The 13,391-nt window shown below is 31.3% G+C and overlaps 2 protein-coding genes across 5 annotated transcripts; one reads left to right on the top strand and one right to left on the bottom strand.

Annotated features, from left to right (window-relative positions):
• Positions 1–1,060: 1,060 nt before the first annotated feature.
• On the bottom strand, positions 1,061–3,049 carry LOC123709708 (COP9 signalosome complex subunit 7b). Its single transcript, XM_045661218.1, has 4 exons — positions 2,717–3,049; positions 2,370–2,622; positions 1,717–1,937; positions 1,061–1,288 (listed from the first exon to the last, which is right to left on the bottom strand). The coding sequence occupies exons 1-4, from the start codon at positions 2,909–2,911 to the stop codon at positions 1,136–1,138; spliced, it is 822 nt and encodes a 273-aa protein (XP_045517174.1). The 5' UTR covers positions 2,912–3,049; the 3' UTR covers positions 1,061–1,135.
• A 324-nt stretch (positions 3,050–3,373) lies between these two features.
• Positions 3,374–12,642, top strand: LOC123709370 (zinc finger protein 665-like). Of its 4 annotated transcripts, none has more exons than XM_045660649.1 (16): positions 3,374–3,974; positions 4,735–4,960; positions 5,180–5,466; positions 5,791–5,926; positions 6,124–6,281; positions 6,365–6,508; positions 6,774–6,961; positions 7,161–7,542; positions 7,879–7,962; positions 8,371–8,473; positions 8,685–8,752; positions 8,969–9,066; positions 9,381–9,501; positions 9,884–10,048; positions 10,233–10,387; positions 10,596–12,642. In XM_045660649.1, the coding sequence occupies exons 1-16, from the start codon at positions 3,849–3,851 to the stop codon at positions 10,714–10,716; spliced, it is 2,562 nt and encodes an 853-aa protein (XP_045516605.1). In that variant the 5' UTR covers positions 3,374–3,848; the 3' UTR covers positions 10,717–12,642. The 4 variants fall into 4 exon arrangements, with proteins under 4 accessions (XP_045516605.1, XP_045516603.1, XP_045516602.1 ...); XM_045660647.1 differs by having other exon boundaries at positions 5,776–5,926; positions 7,161–7,536; XM_045660646.1 differs by having other exon boundaries at positions 5,776–5,926.
• Positions 12,643–13,391: the final 749 nt, after the last annotated feature.

The following is a 13,391-nucleotide window of genomic DNA, read 5'->3' as shown; positions in this document are numbered from 1 at the left end:
TTATTCTATACAGTCTTTATAGCATTTAACTATTGCGTTTAATCTAGATAGGTCTACTTACTATATCGTATATAGTATCGTCGATACTATCGTCAATAATTTGAAATTTTATTATAGATTTGTAACTAGAAAATGGAAGGAAATGAAATCAGAATTCGAATATAAATCGTCTAAACGTCTAAAGCAACAACTTTTTAATAAAACGATTTCATAAGAATGCAAATAAGGACCATGGTTTGATGAATTCATGCATAGGTGAACTAGCAAAGGGCATACTTGCCTTCAAGTTCATCCAATACAAAAAACACTCGTATATTAAACTTGGTAAAATGAATGTCTTTATGCAGTTAATTGTCTTTGTTTCGCTGAATATCACGGATTCATTATATTCAAGTCAATATCACTTGTGTCGTAGTTTCACTGGGATTAGTTTTGTAAGCAGTCACGACACGATTTCTAGGTAAATATTGGTTCAGTAAGTACTGCAAAGTCTTTGTTTACAATGTTAAGGCTTTAACGTGTTATTTACATCACTTTCCAGTGGCCTGCGAACGTGATAATCGTTGCACTGCCTGCGCACTTTGATGCGCTGCTGCGTCAAAAACATACGAGCTCGAAAGTCTAAATTCGCATACTCGTTTTTCTTATTATGATTCGTGCTAGTTTTTGTCCTTGTCGCTAGGCTAGATCGTTACATCACAATTTATTTTACATCCTTTTCCTGCATTTGACAGATACGACACACTGTAGAGTAAAAGTGACAGCCGCTTAGGGTTGCCAGAAAACTAAAAGTTAATTAGGTACGAAATATTACACGAACTAATATTTGCTACTTGATGCTGGCGACAATACTTATTTCATACAATTATGACTTATCTCCTACTATAATTTTCATTATTTGAATAATAAAACAACTTCAATTGAAAAATAATAGGATATGGGGAACGAGGTGTTATTTTTTGAGTGAAAGTTAGAAATCAGTAATTTTATCAAGGACAGCCATCTCCATTATGTTTTCATAAAATAATAAGAAAAGTCGCAATGAAACAACAACACCTGATAGTTTTATAATGCTTGCAAGTAGTAAAGTTTAATTATATTATATCACATGGTAAGGTATTTACAAATATACAAGTTATGTTGTTTTTTGCCAAAACTTTGCAGAATTGCGAGGTATTTTGCCTTTGCCTGAGTTCTTTTTAGGAGCAGAGTGAGATTCACTGCCGCCACCTGTTGCTGATTCATCATTTTCTGCTTGAGCCTTCAATGTCTTCTTTATGTATAATATCTGTAAATATTTATATAATTGAATATTATTTATTTATGCATTTCTACAGCTTATTATAACTTATCTAAATTCTAATAGTAATATTAATTGTAATAATAATTTTGGTGTTCCTGCAAAATAGAAAGATTATAGGAGCATTAAAGGACTTTATAAATTATTTAGTTTTGTGACATTACTCTTGTTTATCATTTTCCCCTATCTTTCAAGAGTCATGCTTTGAATTAGCAGACTATTTTTATTATTTATTTAGTTGTCTCTCATAATTATTGTTTTATATTGAGATAGTGTTAATATCTGCCCCAAAAGCTGCTTCTCTCTAGACATCTAATTCTAGTTTCAGTGACATGGTTGGTTTGCAATTCCTCACGATTATTGTTAACTCTTCAAACTTTTAGAAATTTGGATTTATAAATTTGGGCTCAGATTACCTCTTGATCAATCCCTTGCTGATGCCTAATTGATCTTTGTTTGTGATTATTAGCTCTCACAATATGACGGTCTACTGATGTTAGAACAGCTTCACATGCATTACACCAGCCAGCAAGAACATCTGCAATGTCAGCTGCATCTTCTAAGCGTGCATCACGGCCTAATGCAACATCTACTTCTACACGTTTGCATTCTTGATCCAATTTACCATGAATTATATCTGAAAATAAGTAGTAGTAGGCAAAAATATTTTTTATACATAGGTTTTGTTATAAGGAAATTAATTTCTTTACCAGTTGTTTCTAAGTATTATTTAAAAATAATTTGATAGCAAAGTAAACACAAAGAATAATTTAATTTCTTAGCATTTTTTTGTGTCACACAATGCAATCAGCATAGTAGAGGTGAATACAGTTTTCAAAATAAAATATACAACTTGTCCGTAATGGCAGCCTACAAAGTTATCTTTTAGAGTAAATGTCAATAATGCTACAGTTTATCATTGTATAGACAACCAAGCTATTAAATGAATGTTGAGGAAATATAATATTTTAGAGTTTTTGGAATAAAATTGAATTATCATATATGGACTTAACACATCCATACATGATCTATCCATAATTATAAATTTCTTTAACTAATTAACACTTACCAGCATAAATAGCTTCTATAATTAAATCTTCTAAATCTCTAACATTTTTAATATCTAATTCTTTTAATAGCACACTGTACGGAATACATTTTTCTTGTGTGGCTAAAGTTGCAATTGTCAAATGTTGCAATTTCTTACACTGATATGGAGTTAATTCTAAATAATCTGATTTATTCTCCAAAAATTCTTTGTAGGTTCCATATGCAAAGAGGTTTAGTGTTTTAAAATGTTTTTCATAGGGTCCAGTTTCAAGCTGAAAAATACAAAAACAAAATTGCTTTATCTGCATATTAGTTTAATTATTCTCCCTATTTTTATCCATTCTACTTAATCAACAATAAGTTAACCTCTTTAATATTCGGCATTTCTAAAAGTTCTCCGAAGACATGAACTCCAGGTGCTTCCAGAACTTGTTTAATGAGTTCGGCACATGCAGAACCCTTTGCACCTTTTGCTAATAAAACAAATTGTTCTAGAGGATGATTAGTAGCAACGGAAAGAAGAGACGACGCATCGTCCTTATCCATAGACATTGAATTCATTTTGAAGAAAATTTTATATTTTAAGCAAGAATATATTGTGGACTGTGTAACAATAAACAGTACTAATCTACGAAACTTTAAACTAATTTATTGATAATATTTATATTGAACATAAAACGTTACAAGTTAACAATTACAATAAAAGTCAAATATGACATCTCTCAATTACGGAGTTTTATCTTTGACAACGATTAGATACAGAATATACTCCACCTATAATTATTCCAATGTAAATTTAATGGAACTGTGGTGATAACAAATATCTGTTTTCAAAATATTACATCACATACATAGTACTTTATCCTTTTTACAGTTCCGTTTCAAAGCTAATTACACCAAAGTAAAAATAATGATATTATTGCATGCTTAAAGAATATTTTATGCCTATCGAGATAGTCTATGCTGTTGACTATTACCTTGATTAAAAAAAGTTAAAACCATAAACAATAAAATGGCGTCTGGTTTCTTGTGTGTGCGATAATGGAATTGTTTTCATGATTTCCGATATTTGATAGACTTTTGTTGAATAGCATTATATTCCATATCTTGGTTGATTGAAAAACGTGGTAAATTACGTTTCTGTAGTCATCCCTATAAACTTCTACATAATATTACGTGCGTGTCAGTGAAGTTCATAGCGTCCTGTGCCGCCTATAAAATAACTTGATATGCATAATTTGCTGAAAATTATACTATATTTGTCAAATAAGTGCGTAAATAACTTCATATTAGTAAAAAATAGTGATATAAATAGTCTTTTTTGGATTTCGGCGGTCTGATTGACGGACCGTGTGTTGCGTTAGTGTGCTTGTGGTTGTGAAAGCGTACGTGAAAATATAATGGCTAAACTGTCATGACACTACTGTTTACTAGTGTAGAGTGGACTTGTGTTGGTTTGTTTATATTTCGATGCGGTGAAAAGTAATAATTTGCGAAAATGTGTATGCCCACGCCAACTAATGTTTCTGGTTTCGCTTATTCGTGGGGCTTCACTAGCTCTGCGGATCTCACAAAGGGTGAAGTCGAAACACCAAGCAGTTTGAGTTATACTTTAGGGAATACAGTAAGTTTATTATTATAATATTCTTAAGTCTCATCATATATGCTGGTTTTGACAGTTAAAAAATAAATGCAATGGTCATTGTTATTTTCTAATATATTTATATAATAAATAAAAATATACAAAAAAAAATTTTGCTATATTTTTTTGCTTAGCGCCAAATATTGAGTCTATTTTTGCATGGTAGTCTCTAGAATAAGAATAGAGCATTAACAGACAAAAATATTATAATAATTCATTTGTAAAACAAATATGTACAGATGAATATGGATTTTTCTTTTTAAAACGAACCAATTATGATTACAATACTTGTAATAAAGAAAAATTATGATTACCATCCATAAATCTAATTTTGTAATTGTATTTCTTTGAGCACAATGCTTTACATATCAAGTCAATTATTTTAAGGTTATTAAATATAACATGAAGTTTTTAATAAAATCCCTGACAAAGTACAAGCGTTGCCCATTCATAATTTCAAATCACATGTAGTAAGCTTCCAAAGCTTCTTGCTAAAGATTATAACAATTTAATTAATTGCTTGAAAAGTAACAACTTAAAAAAGTTACAACAGTTCTCAATTCAAAATATTTGGTGATTAGTAAACATCAGAACAAATTTTACATGGCTGAGTTTCTGGCCTAGTTCTTCCTAATCAAAATCAAACAATCAAGTAATTGATATTACGCAATTAATCACATCCAATTTGGTCTTTATTTTATGTAACTACTGATAAATAGTCATCTTAATTAATCTTTTATAGGTGTCTCCAGAAACAACACTTACTGTTATGTCCCATAAGACACCTCAAGTACAAGAAAAAGTTGGCACAGTTGTTGCATCAAATGCTGGAGCTCAACTCACTAGAGTTGTCACAACAGGAACTCCAGGGTCTGGGCGAAGAACGGCTATGTTTGTACTGAATGAACCAACACAAACACTAAATAGGGTTTCTCAGCAAAACCAGACAGCTACTATCCACAGTGACTGTTAGTATTCTTTATGTTTAAAACCTTTTTTAAGATACTGTGTTTTTACACTTGTACTTTTGCCACTCCTAAGAATTATAATATATAATATTGATTTTACTTAATAAATTAATATATAAACAAGTGTTTATATTAAGTTAATTAATTATATATAAACTATTGTTAATGCTTATATTTTTTTAAAAGAAAATGTAACTCTAATAATAAAATCCTTTACAGGTGCAACTTTAGCATCCAAACCATTTTTAACACCAATTGGACCTATACAATTAACTGCAGAAGAATGCAATGAAATCCTAATGAAAAGAGCCCTACAAGCTCAAGGTATAGCAACACCTGTAATAGACACCTCGCAGCTTAGTCAAACATTATTGAATAATGGTATAAAAACACTATCAGAAGTGACAGCACAGCAGACTCAACAAGAAACCATACAGACATCTGTTCATCAGCAAATCCAGCTGTTACATACAAAACAAGAACCTGGAACAAATAATTCACCAAAAGTAAGTATTTTTATAATTGTGTCACATATATTTTAAAGAAAGAAAATTAGTTAACTTGGTTAATATTAAACTAAAATATTAGCTATGTTGTTGGGTTTGGTTGCAGGTAAAGGCTGACTTTGTTTTTATCAAAGTAATACATAATTAGTATAATATAAGACTACAAACATTTCATAAAAATATGATTTTCACTTGTAAACATAAATCAAACCTGTTTAATTCTGATGAGTTCCTTTTTTATGTATTTCATATTAGACTTTGATTTTAGAGACACTTAGTTTTAGAAATTGTATAGTAAGCAAGTATTAGATGGTGTATTCACAGACCGAGATAATGAACAACACAATGCAGATGCAAACTCCAACTCAGCCAATCAAAGAGCGACCATACTCCTGTGATGAATGTGGAAAATCATTTCTCCTGAAACATCATCTTACTACCCATGCAAGAGTTCATACAGGTACTAACGTTGAGAACTATCAAATGTATGTAATATGTTAATTGCTTCAAACCAAATATTTCCTATCTCCAGAATTTTTTGCAGTTTCAGTTTATTATTTATGTAATCAATTAATCAAATAAGAAACAATATTAATTTAATTGTATTGATTAACTAATTATTATCTAGATTGTTTTACTGTAAAAATTTAATTTCAGGTGAAAGACCACATATTTGTGGGCACTGCGGCAAGGCATTTGCCAGGAAACACTGTCTCAACACTCACTTATTACTGCACTCCGCAGATCGACCTTACAGGTGCCATGAATGTAAAATGGCTTTCACTCTAAAACATCATCTTGTTACTCACTCCAGGGTATGATTTTTTTGTATTTTCCTTAACTGAGAACAGGAACATTAGTTTATAAATAAGTCTATAAATATAATATCATTGTACAGGTACATAGTCGTGACCGTCCATTCCTTTGTGGTGAGTGTGGCCGCCGGTTTCCCTTAAAGCGACATCTAGTGACGCATAGCAAGTATCACGCCGGTGAAAGGCCATACGTCTGCAATGACTGTGGAGAGAGCTTTGCCCAGAAGGTTTGCTCATTAATACTATGGTAACTGACTATCTCTGTCTACACCTAATTTTAATAGACCTGCTAAAATTGCCTTATCAAACATGGATGTAGAAAATAACCATCATAACCATAATAATAAACATGGTAGTACTGTCTCTTTCCATGTTTTATAATAATCACACATTCAATATTTAGAATTTTTGTCCAACAACACGTAAAAAAATTAAATACCCAATATTTACCATTGCTGTACGAATTCTTACTAATTTAACATTGAATTGTAGGAACACCTAGTAATGCATAGTCGTTTCCACGGCTCGTTGTCGCCATTCGTGTGCGGGGAGTGCGGAGCGGCATTTGCAAGAAAATTTCAGCTTGTTAACCATGGCAGAGTGCATGGGAAAGTGCCCCATGCTTGTCCAGTCTGTGGCAAGGAGTTCCTGCAGAAGAGGACACTCGTAGCACATTTGAAGTGAGAATTTCAAGATGAAACCATATTTTTACAAATTTCTTTAACCATCCTATTGTTGATTAGAAAAAATATAGAAAACTATAAAATTAGTTTTATTGACATAATTTAAAAATAGTCAATGCTTTTTAGACCTTAAATAGACAAATTCACTAAAATGTTTGAAACTAAATCTAAAATATCTCTTTGTATGTTGTTCCAGAATACACACTGGAGAGGATGCAGTAGCGTGTTTCGAATGTGGTGAAGCATTCAAAACAAAACCAGAACTGCAACAGCATTGCAAAATGGCAAGGCACTGCCTCTCTACAACAGCCCAACAACAACAAGTTCAACAACAACAAGTTCAACAGCAGCAGCAAGTTCAACAACAGCAGCAAGTTCAACAACAGCAACAGGTTCAACAACAGCAGCAAGTGCAGCAGCAGCAACAAGTTCAGCAACAGCAAGCACAACAACAAGCCCAACAGCAAGCGCAACAACAGGCACAACAACAAGCACAACAGCAAGCGCAGCAGCAACAGCAGCAGCAACATCAGCAAACAGTCATAAAACAAGATGATTTTAAGCCTCAAATAGTACAAGTAAACATTCCCTACATATTCTGTGTGACATAAATAATTAAAGGGAAAACTATAAGTTAACAAATTTATCATGACTTAGTTGAATGGTAATGATTTTATGTTGGACACAGAAATATTTTTCAGCAGGCAGAAAGTACAGCGAAATTTCGAACCTGGTCAAGAATGAGAGTCACACTCTGAAGCCAACAGCTATCAACTATTAAACCTTATATATTTTTGTAATAATTCTGTTGTCACAGTGAATAGTACCATTGATAGCCAATATATCCGAGCAATATTATTATTAAAACAATATTAAGGTTATGCTTTCTATACTAAACTTCTATAACTTTGTAGGTGATTGGAGCTGATGGACAAATACTAACTGAAAAGGCACCCGGATACGCCTGCCCTGAGTGTGGTTCATGTTTCAATAACAAGGTAATTTATCTCCTATTATTATTCATTACATAATTATATACAGGACTATAGAAATATTAATGTAGTTATATATACATATATGTATATAATAGTGGTTGAGTCCAATAAACAAAAATTTCAATCTTTTACAAAAATCAACTACAGATTACCTTTTAACCAATTAAAAAAAACTCACTTATGAATTGTCTGTGTTTTTGATGTAAAGTTATGGCCAATTATATGTCGCCTGTTCCCGTGTCGGAATACCAACAAATATATGCACCAGAAAAATAAACAAAGAATGTTGTACACCATAAAGCATTAGAATAAACACTGTGTCTGAAATATATTTTGGTTAATTATACCAATTCGAAATCGATGTTCATAGGACAACGTCTGTTTATACATAATCAAAAAAAAATTTTGCAGGAGGCGCTGTCTTTACATGTTCGTTTGCATGCGGGCGATCGTACGTGTGTCACCGACTTATGTGCACTAACTGCTGCCTTACAACCCGGATTAGTTGCACACAGTAAGTAATATAATCTTTTTTGGCCTTCATATATTTTTACTATATATACAAGGCTGTGTGTTCAAACCCCGACGGCACACCAATAGATATTTCTATGAGTAGATAATTCAGACCACGGATTTTAAAAGATTAATAGCGCCTTGCTCATTTTTATTGGCCGTATATAAAGTATTATTTAGTAAATGTAATCAATTTTTTTTTGTCTTTTCAGATCAACCAATACAAATAATATCGTCAAATCACCCCAGTAATGTTGTTCACACGCAAGTTATAGCAACGGTAAGTAAAAATATTTATGAAATACAAGCAAAGCAAGGGAGCTTCTGGCATTCACCTAAGCAGCGCGTCATACAATCAAAGTTTAAATTTTTATGAATAATATGGCTTGTTTGTTTATAATGTAATATTACAGAGGACAAATTTCGTTGTTTTTATATGTATAACTTAGGACAATTGTCACTTCACTTGATTCACTTTTTTAATTGTGTATTACAGAATCACCATATAACACCTCCAAGACCGAAAGTACATTTTTGTGTTGACTGTGGAAAGGGCTTTGCTGCGAAACATGGATTGTTGGCGCATCATAGGAGGTATTTATTTTATTAAGAGGAATTTTGAGTAACCTATACTAATGTTGTAAATCTGAAATTCAATGCTCTAATAATCTTAGAAAATAATTGAAAGAATATTTTGCTGTTAATTAGGATTTTTGCTAGATATAAGAGAACCTTCAGTGGTACTTTTTTGTTTAATGACTTTCATGGTGTACAGAAAATAATATATATTTTCATTGACATATTATGCTAATTTTGGCTAGAAGGCAGAGAAGGATTTTTCACCTTTTGCACAGTAAAAACATGTATATATATGTAAGTTTTAATGCAGTATTGCTTTTTAATTTCAGGCATCCAGAAGGTAGTTGCACATTAAGGTCCCACGCTTGTGAAACTTGCGGAAAAGCTTTCTTCCAAAAAAACCACTTAATGCTGCACCAGCGACAACATATGGATCTGCCGCCTAGGAATGTGAGTATTATAAGCAATCTTTTATGAACTTTTATGAATTTATTGATAGAAAATATGGTATTCACCAAGTTATTATTAAACATATGTAATATTTGTGCAAACATTATATATGTATTTAAAAGACTGGATTAAAACGCGCTTATTTAACTTTACAAGTTCAATTTAATATTCAACCTAAAAACTAAACCTTTAGTAGTGTCTCAAATAGTTGTAAAGTTTAAATAGTGTGTGCATAGTGTAGACAAATATTAGGTTTTTAAAAACAAACATGATGTTTTAATTTAATAAATATGGTTCGATTTTTAGATCAAAGATCCATTTTGTATAAAATTGCTACATTTTTTATTTGGAATAATTGAGTATCGAATTAAATATTATACAGACCCAAGTACAAGCGCAACAGGTGACCCAAGTGTCGCAACAAGCGCAGCAGCAAGCAGCGCAACAGGCGGCACAACAAGTTGCCCAACAAGTCCAGCAACAAGTCGCGCAACATGTACAGCATCAAACAATGGAGTTGGACGAGCAACCCGCGCATATACAAGTGGTAAGAATGAGCACTTTTATGTGTATCTTCAAATTAATCAAAATATGTCCTCAATTACTTTTGTATATGTACCAAGTTAAGCCATTTTGCATAACAAACAATCTGTAAATAAGTTATGCTTTTTTAAACGAATCATTATACATTTTAAAAATTATATTTTATGGTAGTGGGTTTATCCAAGCAGGGGCCTCTGTTTCAGGTAACAAATAGGTCGGGCCAAGTGATTGGTAATCAGATACTGGTGGGAACTGTGGGAGGTCGGAGACTGCTGCCTTCACAGTTACATATTGTATCAAGAGATGGAAAGCCCATACATCATATCACGCCCAAGAGAGAAGGGTATATTGATTTAGTATTTTTAATTAATTTATTTATTTTTATTTACTTTAAAGAGTGTTTGGCGCATAGTTTTGATTGGCTACTAACTTTTTCTTTCACAGAGTTGCATAGGTGGCTTAATTAATCTTAAAGTTGCAAATTATGTGCCACATTTTCAACTTTACAAGGAATCTTTATCTTATTTCGCTAATTTCTATCATAATTACAGAAATGATGTCAAAGAACTTGGAAGCTTAGTTGTAACAGCTGATAGAGGCACCGGTCTCGTTAAATACGAAATTGCACTGCCACAGTCAAACTCAGTAATGCAAGTACAGCAAATAGACTGAAAAAACAATATAACCCTACCTAGTAGCCCGGTCACAGTGTGATTAATGTGTCAAAGTGTGTTAAAGTGTAAATATTAACAAAAGTGTAAAACTGGAAAATGATTAGTGTAACAGCTGGCCTGAAGAATGTCTTAAAGGTACTTTAATTATTTATGAAGTCAAAATGGCTTATAACCCATACATAAACACATAAATGGTAGGTTGTGAATGAATAGCGTTTTATGTCGTTTGGAAAGTGTTCAATTTTATACAAATGTCTAAAACATGAGTTTGCTAATTATGTATTGGAAATAATTTTTAATTTAAAATATAACAGCAAGTCCATTATAGTCTCTTCCATGTAAAAAGTAGTTTAAATGTCCATATTGATTAGATGTGTGTAGATGTGTCCTGAAATATTGTTCTAAGTAATAAAAGCACAAGTTTTTTATTTGAAAACAACCAACATTACAGTTAAATTTTAGTATATTAATTTACCATTTGTTTTACAGAAGCTGATAACTATTATGGCAATAATTTTAATGTATTATATTAAATGTTCTAAAATTTAGAGCATTGTCTGTAAAGTACTTGTCTAAATTAGTTTAGAATAGGCATTGTACATATCAAATCTTTTTATTGGCTTGTCTTTTAAGATGTGGTGAACATTGTATGCATTTAAATTGTAATGGCCTCTTACTGTATAAGTACATAGTTTATTGTGGCAGTTAGTGCAATTTGTCTTTAGATCTGAAATTTATGAAATTATGTTTCTCTATAATATTAAGTATCCAATAATTACTTAAATTACTTGAAATTGCACATTTTGTGTACAATATTACTTAATTTTTTAATGAAATCAAATTCAGATCCAATCGTGACAGCTTTAAAAGTGTGTCTTCTGAAAATGTAATGATGTATTCATTATATTTTAGCATTATGTTATTTCTTTTTCTTCTTTGCTAATACTTTGAAGTTGTTGACATTGGATATATCCAATTATCTAGTCTGTGATGGAGTTTGAAAAAATATGTTTTTTGACACTGGCCCAATTGAAACAATGGTACTATTGAAATATTTAATGTACAGTTTTAACAGTTTACAATAAGTTTAAATGAAAATATATATTTTTTAATACTGCGTGTGCTGTGCTTAGGTTTCAACAACAACTTTAACTTCAGTTATAAATTTAAGAAGCCAGTGTCAAAAATTTGAACAAGTGCTTCCGACTTCATGTTCATAAAATTTAATTCTAATATTTATGTTACTATAACAATAGTAGAAATGCTATTTTAATAACACAAGGTTGTCACTTGCATTATTTTTTTAAGTTTAAAAGGATAATTTGCCAAGGTTTGTCTATAAAATACTTCAAAATACTGCAAGTCTATAGAACTCTTGAATATGATTTTAAAATCTCTGAACACCGTTATATTGCTCTAGGCGCGTAATTTAGTATGATCTGTTAGATCTGCACTGGTTCTAGGTCCTTGACCAGTAGAAGTACAATTTTTCATACCATTGCCGAAACCTTGTCAAGTTATGTGACAATATCAATATCAGACAGAACTTTCTTGAACTCTCTAAAATAGTAGTAACACACTACTCCAAACAGTGTTCAGATTGCCACAAAATTACAGAGTAATTATATAGTCATTTTCTTTTTCCTAAAATACAGTTACAATGCAATTTCTTGGTTTTATTACAGTAGCATGCCTATGTTATAGTAAAATAACAGATTTTGGATATTTATAGTTTTATTCAGAATTTATAACAGTATTATAGTTTACATAATTTTACTTGAAGAAAATATATGACACAAATACATATAATCTAAAGTTTTATTTTATATAAGCTGTGATGTTATTTGTGCGATAAAAATGTTGAAACCTTTATTATGTTGTTTGCCATTTACTTACATTGTAAATATTATAGGGGTATATCTATAATTTTTATATTAAATGAAATTATACATAATTAATGATGAACATGTTTTTTATTTAGTACTTTCATTTTTGTTTAAACAATGAAAGATGATATAATATTTAAAAGAGTCGGGTTAGATACACCATTTAAAACTCGAGAATAGCTGGACCTGATTGTGATGATATTTATTTTGTTGGATCTAAAAATATATATATATAATATAAAAATCTAAAATTTTCCCAACATAATCTTTTTGCACTTAATAAATGTAAATAAAAATGTATCCGAAAAGTGACTATATTAAATCGAATAATTGACCTTATTTCCGTTAGTTATTGTTAAAAAAACAAGCACATTTTTGTTTTCATATATCACTATATGTGAGTGACTAACAGATACACAAGACTGCCAGAGGTCTTTAATATACTGACAAAATCTATATACATATATAAAAATGAATCCCTATTTCTCTTGGTCACGTGAAAGGCTAGACTGATTTCGCTAATTCTTTTTTAGTTGTATTTGTTACTGTCAGGAGAAGGTTCTTATGAAAGAAAATTTAAGAATACTTTTGTTTCGATAGCAAATTTAATACAATTCAAACTCTTATCATATAACCTTATGGCGTGTGCCCAAAAAAACCGTGCCAGAGCGAAAATGAGCTTAGCTAAGACAGACGTTGAAAGGGAAAAATATCAAATTATTCGTAACCGCTGAGCTGCTATTGCGATCGGGATGCCCAAAGTCGTCACAATCATGCCTCTGTGTCA

The sequence above is a fragment of the Pieris brassicae genome, chromosome 5, assembly GCF_905147105.1.
Source record: "Pieris brassicae chromosome 5, ilPieBrab1.1, whole genome shotgun sequence".
In the NCBI taxonomy this organism is placed as follows: domain Eukaryota; kingdom Metazoa; phylum Arthropoda; class Insecta; order Lepidoptera; family Pieridae; genus Pieris; species Pieris brassicae.
The sequence above is the reverse complement of the archived record's forward strand: the minus strand, read 5'-3'. Positions and strand labels throughout refer to the sequence as shown.

Bases quoted from the DNA above. Each gene is read 5' to 3' on its own strand.
- LOC123709708 (XM_045661218.1), bottom strand. From the start codon at position 2,911: ATGAATTCAATGTCTATGGATAAGGACGATGCGTCGTCTCTTCTTTCC. The intron at 2,623-2,716 runs GTTAACTTATTG...TGTATTTTTCAG, and splicing joins AAATGCCGAATATTAAAGAG to CTTGAAACTGGACCCTATGA. The intron at 1,938-2,369 runs GTAAGTGTTAAT...ACTTATTTTCAG, and splicing joins TATAGAAGCTATTTATGCTG to ATATAATTCATGGTAAATTG.
- LOC123709370 (XM_045660646.1), top strand. From the start codon at position 3,849: ATGTGTATGCCCACGCCAACTAATGTTTCTGGTTTCGCTTATTCGTGG. The intron at 6,962-7,160 runs GTGAGAATTTCA...ATGTTGTTCCAG, and splicing joins ACACTCGTAGCACATTTGAA to AATACACACTGGAGAGGATG. The intron at 7,543-7,878 runs GTAAACATTCCC...ATAACTTTGTAG, and splicing joins TTAAGCCTCAAATAGTACAA to GTGATTGGAGCTGATGGACA.